The sequence below is a fragment of the Pantherophis guttatus genome, chromosome 1 (assembly GCF_059756535.1).
Source record: "Pantherophis guttatus breed Tessera chromosome 1, ASM5975653v1, whole genome shotgun sequence".
NCBI classification, from domain to species: Eukaryota; Metazoa; Chordata; class Lepidosauria; order Squamata; family Colubridae; genus Pantherophis; species Pantherophis guttatus.
Window position 1 is genome coordinate 56,896,159 of NC_142063.1, and position 26,439 is coordinate 56,922,597.

Consider the following 26,439-nt stretch of genomic DNA (forward strand, 5'->3'; position numbering starts at 1 on the left):
ATTGCCAAAGCAGAAGTCTATTATTTTCAATGAAAGTTGGCATAAAAGTAGACCCAACAAATCAATTGTGTATCGTATTTTAAGATGACTGGAAAAACCCCATATTTTTTATTAGTAAAGTAAATTTAGCTTATCTTGTTGCAATAGCAGGCCGTCAACATTTGAGTATCATACCAAGCCAAACATCTGGATTACAAAATGGCTTGCTTCCTGAAAGATAATTGTACTAGAACCATCAAGCCTAACACACTTGTACTTTTAAGATAGATAATAACTGTAAACAGTTAAGGTACATAGCTATTTCAAAGTTCACTTAGAAAATCAACATAGCATTTTAGTTGGAATTTGCTCATTAAATACCCATAACAGTAATGCAAATTATACAAGAACGAATAAAGCTAATACATATATTTCTTTGTTTTATTAAATGTAAAATCTGCTGTTAATCACATAGGCTGTGTTGTATAAACTTTTCTCTTTAACTATTAAAAGGAAGTCTTTACAAAAGTCATTAGAGATCTTCATTCTTTGACTTGTATAAATTTCAATATTTGTTCAGTAAAGTTTCACAGCAGTTAAATTACATTAACAAATATTATTAGCTACTATGTAAGCCAACTAAGTAAAATACTTATATTGCAGGTAAAACAAATCATTGGATGTTTACGATAATATTTGGACATGCCCATTTTTAAACAAGCTTATCAAATATTCTGTAATTCTAAATCAAATTACAGAAACTCAGAGTAGATCTTTCCACCACCCCCTCCCCCAAATGCTCAAATTTGTTTAGTAAGCTAATTGTTTTCTAATATGGGATAAAGCAAATATGAAGAAGCTGAATCATTTGCAGCATAAGTTTACTGAGTCAAAGCAGTGTACATATTTTCTCAGCTAAACCCAGTTCTGTTGGCAAACCTTTTGGCCACACTTTCAGGCTACCTTTAAAATACAGTAGTAGCAAGAGAGGGTGTTAGAAATCATTCTAGTATAAACATTGGTTCATGATTCTCCAAACAACAGAAACTTGAAGGGGTGGTGGATGAGGCAAAGACAGAGGGCATCTATGTCTGTTTGCTGATTTCTTAGAGGTCATCTGTGTAAATATAGAAACTGAATAGTAAATGCTGGAAAGAAGGAATAGTTAGGAGTTTTAGATAGTCTACTGCAAAACTCACATGATATGAAGGGAAAAAAACACAGCTTTAATCTTATAGACAACAGATAAGATTTCTAAGTAAACCAGAATAATTAAGATATTGTTCTACATTCTGAGTTGTCCTGTAACATGCAATTCTTAAAAAAATATTTTGTTGTAGATACTTTGTCAATATCCTGAAACACTATTTTGCATTTTTCTGGAATAAAAAGACAGCATAACCATATCTCCCTTCAAGGAGTTTTTATATATTCAAAAATTTTCTATTCTTCCTATAATTATCCCTTATTTTGCATATTTCATGAGATTTTAGCTGCAATACCGTAGTTTCTTACAGGTATTTTCGGTAAGTGAAAAATAAACGTACTGCCATAGCATGCAGATTGTCATAAGAGTTTTGTGATTTTGGAGTTAGTATTCAAGATTAGGGACTGTTGAACTCTGTGTGACCCAGGATTTTCCTCAGAGCTGGTTAAGGACTGATCACAAGACTTTTAATGGCTTCACACAGATATCTTTCCTCCACAAGAGTCAATATGAAGGACTACTGAGCTACTTTTTATTTTCAGGCTATCCCTAGTAAAGATAAAACATTCCTAATCTGAAAAATATTTTCAAGGGCAACCTATAGAGAGTTAATATGTAAACGAACTGAAACTGAACAAATAACATTTCCAATTTTGTTTCCGTTTCAAATAAATAGGGAAGAATGCAATATGAAGCTTATCTGAAATTAAATTATATGAATCACAGGTTCCTATAATTTTTTAAAAAAATTTTGATGGGTAAATGGGTTCTGCTCAGAACAAATTTTGATTTTTCTACAGGTTTAAGCAAATGTCTCCAACTCAAAAGAGTGCATGGTGCCTCTATGGAAGTGTTTTTAGACTATACGGCAGTATTTATTTGCTTATATATAGAATTATCAACTTGAATATGTCATCATTAGCAAAATGCTGACAAACCTGGAAAATCATCTAGGTTCCAAATTGGGATCTTATGAAATAACCAAACGTCAGTAGTCTCCAGACACTATAACTATTTGATAAAACACTGTATTGACATTAATTAAATCACTAAAATATAGAAGTGTTACAGAAAAAATGAATGAAACAAAATTAGAACAGCTTTAAGAGGACAAAACCAGATATTACAGACTGAAAATCATTTACATTTCAAAGTGACTCAGCAGATAAAGCAATGTGCATTAACACTGACAGAAATACCAACACCTTTATTGCCTTGTATATTTTTGGTTTGAGGCATTCAATTGAGCCTACATTTCTGGTGCTATAAATGCATTGATTATACCCAAACTGTTTAGCAATACCTGTAAAAGTAAGTGAAAAGACTTTGCACTCTGGTGTTTTGCTGTTTACTTAGATTCTCAAAGGGAAAATGAAAGAGAAGGCATGCAAATAAGAATGTATACATTTCGCTCCACTGTATTTACATTTCTGAGTTCTTTACTAAAACCAGTTGCCCTGCAATACTAAACTTACTGTGTCTTTTAAAATACACATTTTAGTAGACATGACTTGAAAGCCTATGTGCTACCACTTATCAACAGTTGAGTTAAAGACAAAAGTCATCTATGTACACATCCATAAAAATATCCACAACTAAACTCAATATATTCTACCTGAATTGTATATAAACAAACATCTCTTAAAAGGACTGTTTCTCAGTGGACACCTGGATTTTTTTTTTCTTTTTTACTGATAGGAAAGGTTGACACACAAGATTTATAACTAAAATACTAGTCTCAATTATTCCTACAGTTAAAAACAAAACAATAGCAATAACCAATAGCACATTCAATGACTATGGAGAGACAAGGATCAGTTTGTGGAGGTGGGAGTGGGAGGAAAAACTATAGGGCTATATTAGCAACCACTTCATACAATCAAAATGCACTATTCAATCTGTGTGAATGTCTGTTATTCCACAAAGACATTCACATTTTCAGGATAACCTTATTTTCAAAATAAATTTTCAGAAGGAAAGACTTTTCTAGTCTTTGAAAAGTGCATTTCTGTTCTATATACTGGTGCAGTAAGTTTTGCAACTTTAGAGAACAATTCTCTTCTCCCTAAAGTCCATTAGTTAAACTCCAATTGATTTTAGTGAAATGAAACAGGACCTATAGTTTATTAAAGGTCTTGGAATTTGTCAAGACACATATAATGAAAGATTTAGGAAATGTATTTGCATAATACAACAATCCTACAACAAAAATAGGGCTGGGTGTATTCTGCATGTAGAAAAATGAATTTAGGATAAAATTATGTGGGAAAAGACTATATATTACATACTTCAAAAATAGAATGTCATAGATATTTAGATTTACAAACACCAGGGTTGGGAACTATTGTGATCTTTTGGCTAAAGCCCAATATTGGCCTTATTTCAGTTTAATTGGAAGAGGATCTTAAATTCATCTTCTCCATGAGGTATCGGGAACCTGGATTTCTCTTTGTAGCAAAGGTTAATAAGAAATGTGTCTGCAAAAGTCAAACAGCATTAAATATCAAAAACTGATTATTATTCTGCGGCAGTTGTTCTGTCATTCATAATCTCTCCATGCTTCACCCTTCCACAGCTAATCTTTAATGGATGACATGCAAGAAGGAAAAATAAATGGCATCTAAAAAGAAATACCAAAGTGAGCTAAAAATATAATTTTCTCTTCAGTGGAGACATCTGTGCTAAAAGAACTTTAGCACTATTTATTTCTTGTTTCTGACTGGACCAAGCACAAACTAATTATTTACTGCAATAAAATTGTTTCAATTTGATTCAGAAATATTTTAAAAATCAAACTATATGTCCTGTTTCATAGTTTTATGCTTTAGTTGAAGGACTGAAAGGAAGAGCGGCAGAGTGATGTTAGAAATTTTGAATGGGACAGTAAGGAAGCATATCAAAGAGCAGATGTGAATCTGCAACTCTGCCAAAATAAATCTGAAAATTCTCTCTGTATTTAGACCAATACTACCTTACAAGAAGTATCTAAGGCCCCAGATAGTGAGGCCACAATGGCCCAGTCTTCTAAATAACAATGTAAGATACTTAGGCAAATGCATAGGTATGCGTTTATTTAAATAAATGAAATATAACCACTTTATAGTTTTAAAATAATAAACCACTTCCATATTGCAGCTTTTGTACAGTTTTAAAAGTTTCTCAGAATTTCATCTCGTAAAGAAGTGGTATTATTAATAAACACAAATTTAGCTTAGAATCTATTTTTCTATATTTTGAATTTGAGATAGCTTTGTTTCAGTTCTAAGGTCTATGTAGCAAATTCTCTGCTCTTCAAGAATATAAGGCAAATTTATACTTGGTTCACAGTCTCTTCTATTTCTTATCATTTAAGATTATAGATTGATATTGTATTGCATATGCTTATAATGATGATGATAACAACGGAAGGGATTTAGCGAGATGAGAAAATATTCCCATATACAGTGGTGGTGGTGGTGGGGCACAGTTTTGAAAGATTGTTGTTATTATTCTCCAAATAGTAATTTCTTTTTCAAACAGTAGCAATTGTCAGATCCTTAAATCAGCCGATATCTTTCCTCAGTACAGCATGGCCAAGCGCCAAGGACTTTAATGAAACAACAAATATTAACTAACTGACTGGCAGTGTTTATCTGGAACACCCTGCCCTGTTATTGCAAGTGTGGAACAAGTTAAAAAGAGTTTTAAGGTGGTTTATAAGATTTACTGAAGCCGTGTACAGTTATCTTATTGAGGAGGCCTGCAAAAAATAATTCTCGGCAAATCTTGATCATTCGGTGCCCATGGGGCTTTTCAGATATACACTGTTTGTGTCTATTTTCCCTATGTTACATCCAGTAAGAGCTGCCCAAAGTCCATAAAAGAAAATGGGATAATCTCTGTGTCATTAGGCCTTCATAACTCTGTTCTTTCTAGATCCAAAGCTTGGGTGGAATTGGTGTCAAATGTTTGAGCCTTTAAAAAAAATACACGCAGAAAGTCTTACTGGCTGGCCAGTGTAAACGTCTACAGCGTGCATATTGCTGAAAGAATGAAAGCCTGCATGTTACCCCCACTGTTAGCAAAGAGCAGAGATGTCAGAAGCAGGTGAGCGAGGAACAATAGAGATGGAGCTAATGGAAAGCAAGCCGGAGTAGAGTGATGGAGCTGCTGAGAGACAAGAGGCTAGAGAAACAGGGAGGACTGTGAACAATGGCATCGAGAAAAAAACAGCTCCTAGGCAGACTAGGACAGAATAGCAGTCAGGTTTCATGGGGCCAGTACCAGCATAAAAACAAAGGCCAGACGAGAGAGCTCAAGATGAGAAACGATGCAAAAGAAGGGAGGCAACATTATCTCCAAATACTGTTCTTCAGAGAAGAATTATCTAGCTCACTTTTGTTTCTGGGATGATTCTGAGCATGCTAGGCTCTCTTTGAGTTGGAGTAACCTTTCTAGCTGTGTGTCTGCAGGTGATGTTTGGCTGCAACCATTATTATTACTGACCATTCCTGAGACTGCCTTAGAAATACAAAGGGACCATAACAAAATGGAAGACATTGATAGTGCGACCAAATTAATAGATAAATCTTTGGTGATGTCTGCAAACCGTCACACTGCAATAGCAAACCTGCATTTTTACCCATAGTTCTTCCCCAAATTGAGTTTAAATTAAGGAAAGATATGATATCGTGTACAAGAGGTTTGTGTAGAGGCAATGAAGCTTTATCCTTTAACTCAAGTCATTTAAAGTCTGTAAGGAAAGGGAAGAAAAGCTAGTGCTTGACAAAAAATAAAAAGACAGTAATCAAAGTATAGCAATGGACACTTTGAATTTCTTTTAGCCAATTCCAAAATACTTATACTAGTAATGATGAAGACTGCTTCACCCATTCATCTGTTTTCAATTACCTGTTTTAATAAATAACTATACAGTGTCAATGCTGTTCCTGCCCCACTACTGCAGAAATATCTAAAAGATTTTTTTTCTTCATTAGCCTTTCAGATTTTTTTTCTACTTGTTTTTCCCATGTCTGAATCCTCTTCTTCCATCCCAAGTAATAGTAAGTTCACTTCCCACCTTAGATATATTGCGTTTTCTTCAATCAGAGTTAAGCTGGGAAAGAGTATGAAGTGGTTACCTCTGAAAATCCAACACTAAGAAGGAACAGCACCCTCTAGTGGCCAGAAAACAGAGACTGTTAAGAGAATTGGCTAGAGTCAATCAAGTCAGAGCAATTCTAAAAAGGTAGAAAGCAGACAAAGATGCCCAACCCAAAAGTCTAACTTCACATAAAAGCATGATAAGTATACCAATATAATAATTTTGAGACAGTTTTTTTAAATAAGACACTGTTCTTCACTTATGCTGCCTTTAAGTCATTCTTGTCATTGTTTCCTTGCAGAAATAATGCACAAATAAATTCCTTCCTTCTTAAAGCTGCTGGATTACTGGCTGCTTGGATAATGTGTGAACACCAGTCCTGTGTCCAAGTATCTCATCCTGTTCACTGTATTTCCTCTGAGCTTCGGATCTATGCCTATTTACTCTGTATGATAACTACAGATGGGCATCCATATTAGGGGAATGTTTTCCTATTGCTTTGCTGTTTTTATTTCTCCATCTGCTCCCTCACACTCTTTCCTCTTCCTAACCTCTTCTCAAACATCAGCATCACTCTAACAAAAGATATAAGCATATGCTCTGCAGAACTGAGTACAAGCTGGAAATGTTAACTTTCTACTGCAGGCAAGCCATTTCAGATGCAACCTGCTTCATCAGTGACGTTAGGTAAAAATCTAATTTCATTTCTTCATATTTCAAACAGCTTCTACAATAGTTTGCTTTCTTTCTCCTGTCAATTTTATATTACCAATGTCTTTCCAGCATAGAAACTTTATTATTCTTTGACATTTTTCCCAAAGTCTACGTGCATTTTATTATAACCTTATCTGCTGATGTTGTCAGAGTCTTAAATGCAGGGTAACCTAATTTCTGTGCATGTATCATCTAGCTGAAACGTGATCTCTGAAAATAACAGTGCAATGCAAATACAACACAGAGAATTACAAACATCTAATATTTTCACCATGTGTAAAGAACAATAATTAACAGAAAATAAGAGAAAACCTCAATAACATTTGATAGATTTTTTTAAAAGGAAAAATTAGATAAAATTCTTTGGACTCAGACACTTATATTAAAATCACTTTTGAGACTTTTTTTGTGACAGAAAATGAATATAAACTTTCAGCAAAGAAACAAAACACATATTGAAAAGCAATTCCCATTGGGTTGAGCAGTGGTCTAGATTTGATTTCCAAAACATGTTTTTCTTTTTCTGAACTAGCACCTTTGATTAATGTTTATATGTTGCTATGAATGCGGGATACCTTAAAGCAGCCACATCTTTCCCAGACACTATACAGTTGCTTTAAAGTCTGCAAATTGACATTACAGATCTATTTTCATGATCTCCAAAGTACTTTTATGAGTACTGCCTCTTTGAAACCTTGCACTAATAAGTCCTAATAACCAGGATAATCTGTACAGAATTTCAATTCTGTGCATGAACTCAGCCTGTTGAATCAAAACATGTGGATCCACAGTTTGCTTCCATGGATTCACTGACAAAGAAGAATACAAAATAAAACATTTCACCATTATAGACACAGGCAAAATTCTGTCAAAGTACCCTACAAATCCAAAGTTATTTGTGGCGTTTAATTCAAACAGTTCATGCACTGTTTAATTGATTGATAATCCAGACATAACTATTATTCAGGTGTTTTAGGATGAAAGCTTTTAAAAACAAACAAAACAAATATATATATATATATATATATATATATATATATATATATATATATGCTAAATATTTTTTCCCCAAGGTGTACAGTGACTAACCTATCTTCGTTGGTGTCATTGAAACACACTGTGAAAATCCAGTTGATTTTTTCAACTGAATAATCTTTTTTCTATCTACCTCCACTTTCCCACCATCCTTAAACAGCTGGGTTTTCATTAATCAAAAATCATATTTCTCCATCTACCAAAATGAGGGTCAGGTCTCCCATTGGGGGATTATAAGAGTATCTCCAACAAAGATGTGTGGGGGCAACATCACTCTGAATGAGCTAAAACAATAAATGAGTATTTGAACTGCTGGCTGGAAAGGTAGTGACCGTGGTAATCATTATTTCCCTTGTTTGTACAGGACCTTCCAACAAAACAAATAATGTTTTTGTGATTGGATTGACATGGTGTTAACAATGCATTTAATGCCAAAATCAGTATGAATACAGGTAAAGCTCCCACTAATACCGGTACCAGGATGTTAAAGCCACCTATTTTCTAAGCAACTTTAAACAGCCTCGTATTTAAAAAAAAAAAAAAGCTAAGCCAGCCCTCCTTTAGTAAATATATCAAATGGGGCCCATGTCATATAGCAACCAAGTGAAATGCAAGAGCCATATTGCCATCTGTTCAATGCTCACCTACAGTACCTGCAGCCTTTTCTGCAATCTTGGCTTCTGCTACACTCTCTTGTAGCTCTAAGTCCAGCTTTAGTCTCTTCAATTCCTTGTCTTTTTCAGACAGCTGATCCTGAAGCTGGATTGAAGAAATATATTGTAAAATGTAAATACAAATGTAAAATGTAAAAGTACCTGGGTACATCTTAATTTACAATATATACATATACATATGAGAAAACAAGTTAAAACTTCTTTCTTATGGGAAACAAGAAAAAAAAAGAAATTTCTGTTTTCCAAGAAAATCAATAATTACAATTTTTTTGCTCAGCATCGCTCATTTTGACAGAGTATTTTGTGGTAGTACTATATACTGGGACCCAGACACATATGATGATGCCATGCTTCCTAGGCATGTCTGCTGAAAAACTAGTTCTTCCAAGTTGAATTGGATGGTGTCTAAGACTGCAGCCATAAACAACTGAGTAGGATTTATGAAATTGGGGTAATGCTCATTTTATAACTGAATGAATTCTCTATTGTGGAGTAGTAAGTTCAGAAAAAAACATTTCTGGGACTGAAGGGAAGCTGACAAGAACCACGTAGGTAACTGGGTTTTTTCACCCATCCTTTCCACCTACAATGTTGGTGTCATATCATAAGTTGCTTCAGAAATTCAGACTTTTGAGAAGCACAGCCAAAGGTCTATGTCTCATGTCCTTTTTGCACAATAATATTGCTGAATCACTTAAAATTAACAAACTTAATTTAGCATGGATTTCAATGGTTTTCTACTCCACCAGAGGGGTTGGGATGCAACTCCCATCATTCATGTTCAGTATCCCTAAGGACTGTGTTGGTTTTGAATCCTGAGGTTTATAGTTCCATGGTCATTGAAGACCATTAGATAGAGAAGTCTGGTCTAAAATACGAAAGAACTATAAGAAAAACTGATTAAATGATTTCATAATAAATAATGAATTTGTGTAATAACATAATTCAATCTGATTTTTCAGTATTGAAGCCACAACCATAATTTTTCACCCAATTTCTCCAATATTTTTGCTCCGATTCTCAGGATACATTCAGGATTTCTCCTATTTGAGGAGATTCAATTGCATTTTATAATTAGAGTTTAATAAAGAAATTTTGATAAGTTCTGCTAATGTATTTGAAAAGTAATACATTGCAAATCTTAATGTTATGAAGAAAATAGATTCATATTAGTATATCAATCTTCATTTACAGCAGTGGTTCTTATTCTTTTCTTCACTGTGGACCTCCTTTAAATACCTTTTGTGGCCACAGACTATGGCCACAGATTCCTAACCCTTAATTCAAGATTTAAATCATAACATTTCTTCAAGCCTTCGCAGACTCCCTGTGATGCCATCATGGCTCCTCCAGAGGTACATGGAACACAGGTTAAGAACCACTGATTTGTAGGATGGTTTAAGTAATGAATTCACTTCCAAGAGTTTGTACAGACCGACTGCAATGCAGTTGAAATGTAAAATTCAGTAATGTACAATGGATTTCCTACCCATCAATATAGATTAAACAGATTAATATGTGTGTAATTCCTTATCTGTCTTGATCTACAACTAAAATCATTTTAAATGTTTAATTATATCACAGCACATCCTGAACAATTTCTATCTTCTCAAATTTCTTTAAGTCGGAAACACTTGGAAAAAAGATCAAGGTCACCCTGCACTAGAGCGGATTCCTTTACAGAAAATTAACACATCAAGGAAACAAAAGTAATATCCTAAAATCAACAAATCATGAATTATATCATAAATAATCATTCTTCAACATCAACAAATCTTGAACATTGTCAATTAGAATAAAGAATATGGATATCTGTGACTAGATTAATAGGTTGTACCTTCTTATTGTTTGCCCTAAGAACATCCAATTCATTTAAAAGGAATGCAATATTCTTTTCTTTATCTAGGTTAGCAGTCACAGAGTTGACTTTTCCTTCTTGTTTTTCAGTAGAAGTACTGTATAAAAAAAGGAAAGGGAAAATGATAAATTCAAAAGGATCTTCCAATCCCTCACAAATGGGCCAAATTCAAGGTAGAGTCATTACTGAGTACAGAACACATGATTTATAATGTAGAGTGAGTCCAGGTTCATTTCTTGACATCTGTCATGAAATGACATACATCTGTCCTGGACTTCGAAGCAATGTATGTCAGATATTGCCACAACTTCACATGGCTCTCACTGCATCTTAAGATTTGTGTTACGTTTAAAACAGTAAAACACAAACACAAACTACTTCAATTGTACTTCAATTGTAACAAAGTTTTTTTTAAAAAAAAAAACCCATATTATTTGCTACTGCTATTGAGAGGACATAATAGAAATAAAAAAAGGATGAACCTGAAAGGCCTAAAGGAAAAGTTAGAATATGCAATATAGGATATGAAAATAAGAACCAGGGAACTGTTTACACTAAAGGCCTGGTAGGTATGCTATGGAACCAGGAAGTAGACAAATGCGCTTATTGTGGATTTTCCCAAGCCATTCACAAACAACATATATATAATAAGTTACAATGTGGTTGCTAACTGTTGTAACAACTTACAAGGAACTGAGCATGCTTGCTTATAAATGAAAGAACTGGGATACCACCTAATGTTATCTGAATGGACTTTTCTTGGAACAGTATTTCATTTTACTCTTCTTCCTTTGAGCTTCCGCTAAATGTACTCTGGAAGATGGTGTTAGATATAACCCTTGACTCTGATTCAAGATAGTAACATCAGGGGCATGCCCAGTGGTAGTTTTCAAAAACTTTTGCTACTGGTTCGGTGGGCGTGGCTAGGTGGGGGGGCATGTGACTGAGTGGGTATGGCCAACTTGATGTCACTCACACCCACGCAGTCACATGACACCCCCCCACCTAGCCACGCCCACAGGAAAAGGTAGGAAAGTTTTTGGACCATATTCAGTAACAGGTCCACCCAAGCATGCAAACTCATATAAAGGAAAGTTAGAAACCACTAAAGTAAGTTGCCTCAGCAGGCAAAGCACCTAAGCATGGTTGATAGAGGTGCCCAGTAACAGGATCAAAGACTAGATTACATTTCCTTAATGGTACCAAGAAAAATCCATGGATGCTGTCAAGGTCAATTCAATGATGTGTTTAGGTTTACCTTTTGGTAAAAAGTTTTTACAGGTTGCTGAAACAGATCAACTACACCAATTTATCCACTGGTTAATGGGAGGTTTGTGATTAATCCAAACTCATCTTGGCAGCCATTTTGTGGGAAGCAAGGCAACACAAGGCTGCCATTTCAAAGATGCTCTTCAACCTCACCAAAAGATTGACTACCTCTTTATTAACATAAAATATGAATAATTGAAAAAGTATAAATATCAGTGCATATATTTTCAAGCTATAATCACTTGAGAAAAAGCTAATTACTGTTTCAGGTTTACTGGCATCCTACTTTGATTACATCAATTTGATTTTACCTATTTGACCAACAATATGTTAAGGCATTATACTTTTAATTAATATTACAAAACAATACACACTGTGCAATGTTTCCCATTGAAAAAAGGGATGTTTGGGTGTTAAATTTTGAAGAGTTATGAAGCATTTTGGATGTTACTTCTCAAAAATAAACTGATATATCCACAACTGCGAAACTGTTCTGTTTCTACCTCCTTAAGCGGTTTTTTTTTAATGTTGAGAGAAAAGATAAAAGAGTAATGTAAAAAACATAGAAGATATTGTGTTCAATCTAGAATGAAAGCTTACCTTATCCTTTCATCATTGTCAGGCACAGCAATATTCTTTAAATGCAAAGTCTTAGCATATTCTGTTTGAATAACATTTAAGTTGGTTATGGGTTGATCTGAAGAGCTGACTAGTTCTTTGTTTGTCCAAATGGCTGAGTGTCTTCTAGGCTGCAACCTTGCTGGAGAACTTGGAAAATTCAGGCAACCAGAAAAAGAGGCATCCTTCTTTTGTTCAGAATTCTGCTCCATATTAAAGGTTCCTATTTGGAAGATAGCAACGTATTATTTTTTAATTAAAGATAATATAAAAACAATTAAGTAAAAAATACAATATATACAATGCTTCTGATTGAAAACTAAAAGTATAACCAAGAACATTTTAATGCTTCTTTAATAAAAAAAAATATATCCAGTAATTCTGACTCAGAAGAAAAATCCTGCATCTATGCAACCAAACTGCAGAGAAAAGGAGCTTTAGAAGGGTCTTTCCCAAACAATTCCCATAATCCATTAATAAATTTGGCCATCCTGGTGGAGATTGTGTGAAATGTAGTTTGAACAGGATCTGGTTGTGAATGGCCATTTTAGCAGCCATGGGCCATAGCGAATTCATGTTCAGCTTGTGATCAACTGCACTCTCTTATTCTTTTCACACATCTTATTACCAAACCAGGTGTCCACACATACTCAGACTTTTTACCTGCCTACTTTTATTTCCATTTCCTAAATGAAGAACTTTGCATGTTTCTCTTAGATTTTATTCAGTTATTTTCATCCCATGTCTCTGACCTATAACATAGCTTTTAGTGTTACTTCCCTCTTCTAGGTTATTAGATACCTTGGACCATTTTGTATTATCAGCAGATTTAAATATGGGAAATATTTAAATTCCCTTGTTTTGTTTCCAGGGTTTGGAACAACTGAACAATTCTGCCCTATCATTTACATGAAGTCCAGTCTGATATACAATAATAATCAGAATTCCTTGTAATCTTTTCTTCTGGTTAAACATACCAATACATCCAACCATTTCTCATGTACTTTCCTTTTGGGTCTCTTGTCATTTTGATTACTTTCCATTGAACATGCTGCAGTTTAGCGATGCGATTCCTAAAACATGGAACTAGATCAGGGGTAGGTTCAATTTTTTTTACTATCGGTTCTGTGGGCGTGGCTTATTTTGTGGGCGTGGCTTGGAGGTCATGTGACTGGATGGGCGTGGCTAGCTGGTCATGTGACTGGGTGGCCATGGCTATGTGTATAGGGACTACTCAGAGGGCTGAAAAAAGTCATTTCTGACAGGTCCTTGCACTTTTGACTGGTCCTCACACTTATGACCATCCTCACATTTATGCCCGTGCAGTATTCTTAACAACCATGTCACTCATTTCACAACTGCTTCTCTTCACCATGGTGATAAGATAGGGCAAAAAAAGTAAAATGTGAGGACAGTCGTAAGTTTGAGGACTGGTCAAAAGTGCGAGGACCAGTCAAAAATAACTTTTCAGCCCTCCGAGTAGTCCATATGCACAAAAGGACTACCCAGAGGGCTGAAAAAAGTGATTTCTGACAGGTCCTCGCACTTTTGACCGGTCTTCGCACTTATGACTGGTCATCATTTATGCCCATTGTAGCATTCTTAACAACCATGTCACTCATTTCACAACTGCTTCTCTTCACCATGGTGACAAGATAGGGCGAAAAACGTAAAATGTGCGGACAGTCGTAAGTTTGAAGACTGGTCAAAAGTGCGAGGACCAGTCAAAAATAACTTTTTCAGCCCTCTGAGTAGTCCATATGCACAAAAGGATTCAATTATTTCTTCAAAGTGCTGATGATTGCACCCTGGCTGGAAGAACTCCAACAGGGGAGTATTTCCTCCCAACAGCGGTGTAAAAAGCTTAAAACAACCCTTCCCCTTTAAGAAAGTCAAGCAAAAAAATAGCCTCCGGAACTGGAAGTGACAGTAAGTCTAGGCATACTGCCGGAGAGATAGTTTCTGTAATAAAGATTAGGCTAGGAAACAACACCAAATGTTGTAATTAATCCTTACAGAATTAACCCTATAAAGTGGAAAAAAACAAAAGGAGATTTCTTTTAACAACCAGTTCTCCGAACTGCTTAACTACTTAACTACCGGTTCTACCGAAGTAGAATTCCCACCACTGGGTCTACCTATTTATTTTTGTCTACTCATTTGTTTTCTTTTAACACTGATCAGCTGTAGGGCGGCCCTTTGAAGCCCTGCGACAAGAGTTTAAACAGTATTTTTCCCTCTAGCCATCAGCTGGGACTCAGGAGGCAGCAATAGATTGGGGGCCAAATAAAAGGTAAGAATAATCCAGAGGGTGGGCGGGGGAGCAGAACTGGTTCGGTGACATCATATTGTCACCGCCACAGGCTTGGCCGAACCGGGAGGAACCCACCACTGAACTAGATACAATAGTCTTACTCTGACTTATGCAGAATAGAAAATAATGTGCACTTTTCTTAACCTTGGTACTTTATTTTTCTAATTAAAAAAACTAGGACCCTTTTGGCAGATGCCTCACCCTATTGGCTCATGTTCACCATATGATCTGCCAAAAATTTCAGATTCCAATCCTGGTGTCTATTGTTCAGTGTGTTCCCCTTTAGCTAAGGTGACCAGACGTCCCGCTTTTGGTGGGACAGTCCCGATTTTTAGCAATTTGTCCCACGTCCTGCACCGTTTTAAAAAAGTCCCGATTTTTCATTCTGCCTCCTGAGTCCCGGCTGTCTCCTGAGTCCCAGCTGATGGCTAGAGGAAAAAAAACTGTTTAAACTCTTGCTGCGGGGCTTCAAAGGGCCGACCTACAGCTGATCAGTGTTAAAAGAAAACAAATGAGTACACCCATGCCTGCAAAAATAGAAAAAACAGCCCCTTACAGCTTCTGCATAGGTTAATTGGCTGCAAAGAGTTCCTGGAGCAGATTTCCCCCCCCCTAGCTATACTGAAAAAGCGAAAGCGAAAGTAAAGCTGCAATGTGACAAAATGAGGCAGAGAGAGATTTCTTTTTCTTTTTCTTTCTCCTCACCAAAAAAGGTAGGTGCAAAAAATGGGAAATTTAGGGCAAAAGAGGAGAGTTCAAGATTTTAAAACACAAAAGAAAAAAAGCTCTATTTAAATAGGGAATTGTAATAATTGAGATACTATTAATAATTGTATATTGTGTTGAAAGCAGAAATGGTTAAGTTGTGGTTTGGAGGAATATATGGGGGAAATTATTTGGTTTATTATTATTGGTAAATATAATTGATTTGTAAGAAATTGGATTGCATGGAAATAATTGGAATATTCATGTTCATATTGATTAATATACAAAAAAGATAGATATATAACTAATTGATTTATATTAAAATGTTGAATTTGTATTAAACAACTGTATTACATAATTACATAATTAACCAATGTGAGGATGGATATAAAAATAGATGACAATGGGAAGGGATATAATATAGAAGGGAAAAATTGAATTTGATTAAGATTAGAGATGAGGATGAAGGGTAATATTGGTTTTTTAAAAAAATAGATGAGGAATAAACATGGCAAAAAGGAAATATAGAAATTGTAAATTTAATTGAAATGACTAAACACTGTTTAAATTTGTGAACCAGCCAAATATTCTGTTCAAAGAAAATACATTGTATGTTGGTATGTGTGTTTCTAATTATTGCTATTTATTTATATTTGTTCTCTTTTATTCTTTAAAGTTAATTCATTCTTTATCTTAATATCTTTATATTTGCTTGGGGTTGGCTTTCTTCCCTTTCATCTTTTTTATTGTACAGCAATCTTTCTCCTCAAACCGACCATCTCTCTCTTTTCTTTCCTTCTTACTTTCTCTTCCCCCCCTCTTCTTCTCCCTACTTCCTCTTTCTTTCTCCTTCTCCTCCTCTCTTCCTCCCTCTCTTACCCTCACTCCTACTCTAATTTCCCTTCCTTCATCCCTCTCTATTGCTGTATCCTTTAATGTATATGGACTACTCAGAGGGCTGAAAAAGTTATTTTTGACTGGTCCTCACACTTTTGACCAGTCCTCAAACTTACGACTATCAAACTTGCCCTATCTTGTCATCATGGTGAAGAGAAGCAGTTGTGAAATGAGTGACATGGTTGTTAAGAATGCTGCACAGGCATAAATGTGAGGATGGTCATAAGTGTGAGGACCAGTCAAAAGTGCGAGGACCTGTCAGAAATGACTTTTTTCAGCCCTCTGAGTAGTCCCTATACACATAGCCATGGCCACCCGGTCACATGACCAGCTAGCCACCCCTACCAGTCACATGACCTCCAAGCCACGCCCACAAAATAAGCCACGCTCACAATGGTGTCCCTCTTTACCAATGTTAAAATCTGGTCACCTTACCTTTAGCCTATATTCATGCCTTTGATTTTTCCTACTGAAATGTGTGTATGCACATGTATGTCTCTGTGGAAATTCATCTTGCTGGGATTTGCCCCATATCCCATCTTTTCAAGAAGTTTTTGAATCTTGACACTGTCCTCAAAGTACTGGCCATTAATTTGTGGCCCTATCTGGCATAGTGCCAGGATATATCAAGCAATACCTTGTCAAAAAAGAAAAAAGACTATAGACACCTAGGAAGAATCTGCTGATGATCTGCTTTGCTTTTGCCCCCTGTTTATGCCTGGTGGTTTGTTTTAATTGCTTTCATTCCACTGCATTGGAATTATGTCATTTGCAGCCTAAAATATATATGGAAAATAAATACTATTAAATAATAAATACCGGTAATTTGATATCCTTTATATCTTTAACACACCTGCGCATTTGACACTTATATTTTTAACCTAGTTATATATTTTATGACAGCTGTGTTCCAATATCTAAGGGGCTGCTACAAAGAAGAGGAGGTCAACCTATTTTCCAAAGCCCATTAAGGCAGGACAAGAAGCAACAGATGGAAACTGATCAAGGAAAGAAGCAACCTAGAACTAAGGAGAAATTTTCTGACAGTTAGATTCCAATTAATAGGTGGAATGATTTGCCTCCAGAAATTGTGGGTACTCCAACAGCGGTGGCTGCTGAATGGTCGCAAGGGTTCGGGCGAACCCTTAGCTCTGATCACTGGCTCCGTCCCTGTGCTATGCTTTCCATTTATATCTAACTTTCTGGCTCTTTTGCTGGCTCAGTTGTGATCTGCACCGCCCTGCTGTATTCACCGGAGCTGCCTCAGTTCATTAGGAGCTTGTTTGAAGCTCCGTTTCTTTCCCAAAGTGGACCGTGCATGCTCCCAACCAGCAAACCCTTTGTTAAAGGAAGTGCAGCCACATCTGTACGCCAACATTAGAAGTTTTTATGAAGAGATTGGACAACCATTTGTCTAGAGTTTCCTGCTTGAAGACCCCAAGGTCCCTTCCAAATCTGTTATTCTGTTGTTATTATTATAACTCTCCACTCCAATTACTAACAAATATGGATGAACAAGGCAGGCCTAAAACATGCATCTGCAGTATTCAATACTTCCACTTGATGGATGTGGAGCCAATCAAATACATTGGACAATTGTTCAAGCAGTTCTTCAACCCAATAGCCCAGAACAATTTTAATATTATCTCTACTTGTCCGAATGTTTTCCTGAAATCAGGGTATACTATTATGTATTGCAGCATCATAAGCATCCTATATTCTGTTAGAAAAGGACACTGAGTTAGTTTAGCAAGATTTGCTCTTTATCAATCCATGGTGGTTTCTGCCAAGAGATGCATTCATTTTTACCGTAGATGCCTAATAACTATTTGCAAATTTTGCTTTATATTGACATTAAGGCGATAAGCTTGCAAGTACATAGCACTTCTTTTCCACTTTTGAGGACAAAACACAGGACTTTCTATAACCTTTTGGCACTACACCTATCAGTCACAATTTCTCAAAGATTGATAAAAAAGGCTCCAAGATTACACTTGCAAGCTCCTTTAAGACTATGTAGCTGATGTTGTCTTGGAATCTTACATTTCTTAAACATTTCTTAATTTAGGCTGGGTTGCCACAGTTTCTTTTTGTCAATTGTTCTGTTTTAGGTCCTTCTGAGCTCAGTTTAGATTACTGGTATAGGTAGTAATATGTATAAAAACAAAAATAAAAAAATGTTATTTTAAATTTTCCCTTATCTGCTTTAGCTCTTCTAACTTTCTTTCTGTAGACACAACCTACTTTCTAGAATACTTCCTTCGTGATTACACCCTTCCATTTTTCCCCATTAATTTTTATTGAAGAATTTGACAAAAAACAATACAAATTTAAAGAAAAAAGGAGAGAAAAATGATATCAGTAATAATGATATTTGCATTACAAGTAAATATGAAAGAAAATTTAAAAAAGAAAAATATAAAATCCCTCTATCTGGTCCATTTAATTTTTATCTCAATCAAACACTCATATTTCTGCACAATGATTTCCTAAGCTGCTTTCCTTTTGTGTCTTATTAAAATGATGTGTAATAATACTGCAGTCCCAATATCTTATTATTATTTTTTTTAAAAAATTGATTTATATGCCACCCTTCTCCGGAGACTCAGGGCGGCTTACAGTGCGTTAAGCAATAGCCTTCATACTTTTGTATATTTTATACAAAGTCAGCTTATTGCCCCCACAAACTGGGTCCTCAATTTACCTACCTTAGAAATGATGGAAGGCTGAGTCAACCTTGAGCCTGGCAAGATTCGAACTTACTTTAATTGCAGACAGCTGGTGTTAAATTACAGTGCCTTGTCTGCAGAGCTATCCAGGCTCCTTAGAAAATTCCTTAGAAATTTCCAGTTTTGGAGATTTTCTGGCCTTGGAATGTTATCTAGTGCAGGGGTCCCCAACTCCTGGTCTGTGGACTGGCAATGGGCCGCGCAAACAAGCGAAGCCCCATCTATGGGATCAGGCAACATGTGAAACCACGCCCCACCTGCCGCCAGTCTGCAGGAAAGCCTTTTTACACAGAACCGGTCCCTGGTGCCCAAAAGGTTGGGGGCCACTGATGGTTGTATTGTATAGTGAATGACTATATGATGTACTGAAAAAATAACTTTACAGGCCATTTATAATCTTCGCAGCATTCTTCAGTCATGTGTTCACAATTACACAGTCATGTCCTGTGTCTGACTTCTATTGTTTTTCTCCCTACGCTTGTACATGAGTACAGAGTTTAGAGAGAAAGGGATTGCAAAAGAGTATGTTTTTTGCTCTTCTACACGTTGAGAGCAATGTGATTGAGAGAGCTGAAAGGGTTAGGCAAAAATTGCCAGCAGAAATTGCTTGCCTTTTTTCTCTCCACTTCCCAGAATGGGGAGATTGGAGACAAAGGGATTTCAAAAGAATAAGCTGTTTGTGTGGCATACCCTCGGTTCCCAGGCTTGAATTATGGGGTGACTACTTTGCTTTTAATGTGTAAAGACAGTAAGCAGGTACTTGAGTATTCCAAAGGGTGGAGGAGTGTTTACAAGGCAAACTAAAACCAAAAGTGTGACTCTCAGGACAGTGGTCTTGTATCTTTCCAGCTGGAAACCACAGACATAGTTATATAATTTCCTACTTAGCAACTGCTTTGTTTAGCAATGGAGTTGCCAATCCAAATTGGGGTCATTAAGCAAGGACTACCTGTATATTCCAATTTCCCTTTCTACAGTATCATGAACCCTAATATCAGTGGTAGGATTCAAAATTTTTTACTACCAGTTCCGTGGGCATGGCTTGGTGGACATGATATGGTGGGTGTGGCAGGGGAAGGTTACTGCAAAATCCCCATTTCCTCCTGATCAGCTGGGACTCGGGAGGCAGAGAATAGATGGGGGCAGGGCCAGTCAGAGGTGGTGTTTACCAGTTCTCCAAACTATTCAAAATTTCTGCTACTGGTTCTCCAGAACTGGTCAGAACCTGCTGAATACCATCTCTGCCTAATATGATGTATTTAACTAGGTTCTCCCTATTAGTTAGCATAATCTGAAAGAAAACAAGTCTCTTTGTGTCTCATCTTCAGCCTTCAGGAATATGAAAGCAAACTTCATGAATAATTTTCGATCTTGCAGCTTTGGCTGAGTTGATTTTCCAAGAATTATCTGGTTAAAGCAGGCATGTCCAATCCATAGCCTGCGGGCCACATGTGGCCCTGGACAGTTTGTAATGTGGCCCCGTAAGCTTGTAATAAAAATATAAAATATAGGGTAGTTTGTTATTTATATATATAACTACATTATATATATTTATATATAGCCCAAGACAATTCCTCCTCACTCAATGCAGCTCAGGCAAGCCAAAAGTTTGGACACACCTGTGTTAAAATCTCTAATGATAGATACTATATATTTCTCCTTCCTGAAAGTTCTGTAATCTGGCTAGGAAACCATTATCAACATTTTTTCCCCCGGTCTTATGAAACGAAACCCATGCTGTGACATAATCCATCAACCATACAACTAAGACCACGGCCAGAGAAACCAAATCTCTCCCGCTGATCCTGTTTGTGTAGCCAGTTATTCATTTGCAATAATCTTCTTTCTCTTTCCAGTCTTCTTTACCAATGGGAAGGATGGACGAGAGCAAAACTGAGTCTCATATTTTTCAGTTTCAGTCTTCTTCCCAGAGTTTTAAAGTCCACAGATATAGTTGCTGAAGCTGCTCTTTGTCCTATCATTTGGCCCCATGTGGATTAACAAGAAAAGATAATTGTCACTGGACTTGATAAGTCTTGGAAGTTGTTCTTCTACAATCTTAATCCTTGATCTTGTCAGACAGCACACTTCAGAAGCCAATGTGTTCATTCACACATAGTTATTTTAATGTCTTACAATAGTGAGTCATCATCTACCATGAGTCTTCTCTCTCTCTCTCTCTTCTTTCTTTCTTTCTTTCTTTTTTTTTCTTTTTTTCTTTCTTTTTCTCAGGAAACAACTTTATCTATTGCCTGAATCTAGCATCCTCTCTCTTTTTCTATTGTGCTTTTGTTTTCCTGAATGCTCAAAATCTGTCTCTTTCAGATGAAAACATGTATAGCGCTTTCCACATTGCTTTCATCTCATTATCACATTTATCTACTGGGCTTGCTCTTCCTTTGATTCTTTTCTTTTTGGAGAATTGGTTCCTCTGCCAGCAATTCCATGTTTGATCTAGTAGGTCTTTTACTTTTATCATCTGTTTAGGGTAGATAGTCATCACTCCAACATTTTTAATTTAATTTATTTTTTCTTAAAGTAATATGACAAATGTTCATTTTCTGCACATATATGTATCCAGCTATGAATGCAAGCATGCCATTAAATGTATAGGACACGACTGCAGAATTTTATCCATTCATAATTCACTTTTGTTTCTTATCAGTATAAGGCTTTTATTTCTTCTTGTTTCTCAGGTTAGGCAAGTTTAGACTATCCACTTAGAAAAATGGTTAAAGACTTCTTTTTAACTCTATTGGCAAACTCTTGTTTACTTTCTCTGTCCACTAGCTCAATAAGCTTGTTCCAGGAATGTGGCTTCCACATATTCCTCCCTACAGCCTCTGCTTACTCAGTAGGGAGTAGTCACTCAATCATCTCCAAAAAGCAATCACCCACCTCCAGGACACACCCCTCAGCCAGCATAATTGGGTACATGGTCCTTCACTACTGTACCGCTACCTCTAATTCTTTTGTCGATGGCTTCTCCCAGCTGGGAACAGATGGGAAAATTCTTCCAACATTACCCAGGCCTGTTATTTGCTCTCCCTGTTTTCTTCTTCTTTGGGAAGATGCATTCTATATTTGGGAAAACTTTCATTTTACCTAACAATTCTAGAGAAACCACATTAGAAGCCAGCTCCATCTTTGTAAATTTTAAGTCAAAGATGACTACAGTCATCCTTAATATTCCTTGGTCTGTTTTGCTGTACTGTGAGCTCATAATTAAAATATTTTTTTTATTTTATGAGTAGTCCTATAATTTGTAGGAATACCAAATTTGGGCCAAACATAAATATAATAATGAGAATGAGATGGTAGGGATATATAAAAAAACCCTCACCTAATATTGTTTCAAAATTTTGTAGCCTATGTGTGATATACTTTATAAGTATAAAAGGAGTCCTTGCGGACTTTACTTAGTTAGTCGTAGCCAACTATAGGGTCTCCGTTTTAAGGCCACTGAGCCAGCACTGTCTGAAGTCGTTTCCACAGTCATATGGCCAACATGACATCACAGAGCACTGCTACTTTCCCACCAAAGCGGTATCTATTTATCTATATGCATTTGCATGCATTTGAACTGCTAGATTGGCAGGAGAAGGAGCGAGAATGGGAGCTCATCTCATCGCGCAGTTGCTCAGGTCTCGAACCTGGGCTGTAGATTTTCCAGCTGACAAGCATCTTAACTGCCGAGCTACCATGCTGCCCCTATAGTATATGTACAAATCCTACCAACTATTAAAAGTACAATAGGCCATTATTTTTAATGTATGTTTATATCACAGTCCTTTTTTACTGTAAAGAAAAAAGATGAAGCCATTTATAGACATAATTCTGTGCTAACATTTCTCAAGGACAGATATAAAGAAACAACTTTGCTTTGCCCTAGGATTTCATTGGCTCCCATCCTCCTTATTATACTTTCCTCTTTGAAATACTGTTTTTGAATTAGTACAGGATATGGTGCATAGGAAGAGCGATACTGACTTGCATGAATAGAGTGATGGTGGGATTCTTTGAATCTTGACCATAGGATTGTACCACAACATGGTTTCTTTAAATTTTCAGGAAATGTCTATGGAGATTCTCAGTCATCCAGGTCATGGTTGTCCAAAAGGTGCTTTTTCAAGAGACAACTGGACTTTCTGGTTTTTCTTTGATGATGTTTCGCTTCTTGGATGAGAAGCGAAACGTCATCAAAGAAAAACCAGAAAGTCCAGTTGCCTCTTGAAAAAGCACCTTTGGGATGCTCTGGAAATATATTTAGAGAAATACATTCAGAACAATTCTAACGAAAAATTCAGTAACTCATAAGCAACAAGCAAAATATTCAGGAATACATCCGTGTTATAAAGCTGAGTAGATTTTCTGGAACTGAGAACACTTGGGGGGGTGGGGTGGGGGAAATACTCTAAATCTGTAGCATTGAAGATTGCTTTCACTTTAGTGAATCTCATCATTTTAAGTGTAATTTACTCTCATATAAATATGCACAGAATTGCTGCTTAAGCTTATAGTTAATTTTATCTTAGTTTAGATAATACTGCATAACCATTTTTTGAAGCTAAACCTAATTTTAGTACTTAATGTCAAGAGTGATCATTAAGCAGTTACTGTGTAAATATCACTGGCTTTTTCTTGTTATTTGCTATTTTTTTCTTCTTCCGCAATTCATTACCACAGTATTATTTTCTAGGATTAGGTTTCTGGAAAAATTCAATTCTCCACAGATCTTTTTGCAGTGCTTTAAAAGCATTTCTGAGACCCATTCCACTGACACATACAATCAAAATAGCTGTATTGCTGGACAGATAATAGGACGGGGAGAGTAAATTCAATGAAACACAATGTTAGTTCTAATGGACGGATGATTGTGTTTGGTCTTTTGAAACTTTGAAGTATAGGTAAATCTTGATCACACAAATTAATAAATCCTAAAGCTGGAGTTAACAATAACCATTACACCCAAATTCTGCAGCTTAGCCCAGGCAATTTTTCAAAAGGTCAGGTTGTGAACTGGAGAAGATCAGGGAGGTCCACCGCATAGCTTTGTTGCCAGGCATCTCCCGACTGGATTGTTGCAGGCATTTATTAGTATTCGTCAGCAGACTCAACAAAGCAAACAAGAAATTCAAGCACGAATAATAACATGAAAATGCTGCTATATAACCCTTTGTCATTCAGCAAATATGGGACTTTTTAGCTACATTGTTCCTAAACCTGGGTTACTACTTTAATTTTTCTGCACAGTGCTGAGTGAGTGAGTCTGCATGTGTGTAAAATGCAAAGCTCCCTTAACAACTGCAGGACTGCCATTTAATCTGTTGGTAGATGGACCATTTCCTGTGGGAACCCCAGCTATGACTTCCAGATCCAAATAAATCTCAGATTAAGAATCCAAATGAAACCTGCCTTTGGCTGATAAAAAAAATGTCAAGATGGATATAAACAATAAAATTATCAATTATCTAGGTGTTGCACAATGACTCAGATGCATGGGGCTTTATATGTGTGTTGTTTACATTTTTCTTGCAGCACCACAACTACACAAGGTATTAATCAAATGTCACACTTTCATAATATTGGAGGCATCATTAAAACTGTTTGGCTAAGGACCTTGAAGTGTTTAAGCAGTAGCTCAAAAGTATATTTGTGCAAAGTAGAAGAATAAATTTACATATCAGCAGCAGCTCATAAGGGATAAGTAAATATTCTGTTTATCTCTCAATGTAATGCAGGTTAGTTTAAACACAGAAGTTCAGGATCTCATAACAATCAATATGGATTTATTACATAATATCCAAACATAGTAGCTGCGGGATTTGTTTAGGAAAGCTACTATTTATGTTGTCTAAAAAAACATAAAGACAAGAAAATATTGGTGAACATATGTATCATCTCCACAACACACACACAATATATGCATATTTTACACACATATTTTATAAATACTGAGATACTTGACAGATCACATTCTTATTATATATGTATTCATCGATTCACCAAATCTTAATTATCAAATTTATAAATGAAGCAGGGTTACATCCCTGGAAACCTTTTAATTAAACAGAAATCCTTCCTTATACCCAGTATTAATGCTAATATGATAGATTTAATGTTATAAAATTAGGTAAGCATGCATTGACCCAAGAACACAAAAGGACACACTACAGAAGATTGTACTTTTGTACTTTAAGACTTCTTAAAGATAAGGCCACTTTTGACAATAATGAGCCAATTAACTTTATTTGCAGGGAAAAGGGGCTATTGAACATGAGGCAAAATCTCTGGTACTCATCTCATCTCTGATGCATCCCTCAGGGGATATAACCTGTTTTTTAATGAAAAATTTGTTCCGCTCTTTCTCATCCTACCTGTAGTAATCCTGGAGCAATCTAAAATTAAACTTTATACCTCTGGGTAAAATGCTACCAAGCTACTGAACGGCCAGATGCTTACGTTACATAAAATAATTTTCTGAAATTTTAATTGGAGAAGCACACTGAATACGGGACAACTTCAGAAATGTACAGTGTCAATTGCTTTTGGGTTTGATCCAGGCTAACCTAACTTGGATGCACTGGTTGGAGGGTGTAAAAATGAGGTATGAATCACTTCCCTTGGCCAAGATCCCCTTCTGGCAGCCGAAAATATTTTCTGCCAATTGACCCTGAGATTTGCTGGCAAAAAGATCTGCCAGTAAAACTGTTCTGCTGGTGAAGAATTGCTTGGACAAGAGCCAAAAGAGATGGAGAATGAAGTAGGTGAAAGAGAAGACACTGTTTCGTGATACCCAACTCTCCCAAACACAACACTGGCATAATGTTAAACCAGCTGAGGATAGGATTAACTTCAAACAATGGACTCTAAAGGAAGCTCAGTATTCCTCAGGATTTCCAATTCCACCCCACCCCCACCCCCCATCCCCAAGCTGTGACTATCTTGAAATGAGTGCAGTTTAGCTATAGAATTACTTCAGCCAGCTGAATTCAATAGAACCAGTCCTTGGCCATTTGGACTGTTTAGAATTTTGGAGTAAATCCACTGAAATCAGTACAACATGAGGAGTCATGACTAACTTATTTCAGTGGATCTAGGCCCAATCTAGGCCTGATTAGCAATGCCTAGTTCCAACACTGCACATTAAATATAGAAATGCAGATTTAAGATAAGCAAATCTGTCTTGACAATAAACAATTGTATTTAATATGCATGGACTGTATAGATTATTTATAACAAATTGTATCTTAAAAGGTAGAAAGTGTGTGTGTTGCTTTACATGGGTTGGATGCTATTAGGAATATTATTTATTTATATTGATTTGTTTATATAAACAAGTCACTGTGATGAACAT

At 36.1% G+C, this 26,439-nt stretch overlaps 1 protein-coding gene across 2 annotated transcripts in view; it reads right to left on the minus strand.

Moving 5' to 3' along the window:
- MIPOL1 (mirror-image polydactyly 1) overlaps positions 1-26,439 on the minus strand; it is a 178,979-nt gene that overhangs the window by 119,703 nt on the left and 32,837 nt on the right. Inside the window, exons 2-4 of one of the 2 annotated variants that reach the window (XM_060687415.2) lie at positions 12,420-12,660; positions 10,530-10,647; positions 8,663-8,777 (exon numbers count right to left, since the gene is read on the minus strand). In XM_060687415.2, coding sequence (XP_060543398.2) covers positions 8,663-8,777; positions 10,530-10,647; positions 12,420-12,649 — 463 coding nt within the window. In that variant the 5' untranslated portion in view covers positions 12,650-12,660. The remainder of the gene's footprint in view (positions 1-8,662; positions 8,778-10,529; positions 10,648-12,419; positions 12,661-26,439) is intronic. The other variant, XM_060687416.2, reaches the window with a different exon arrangement.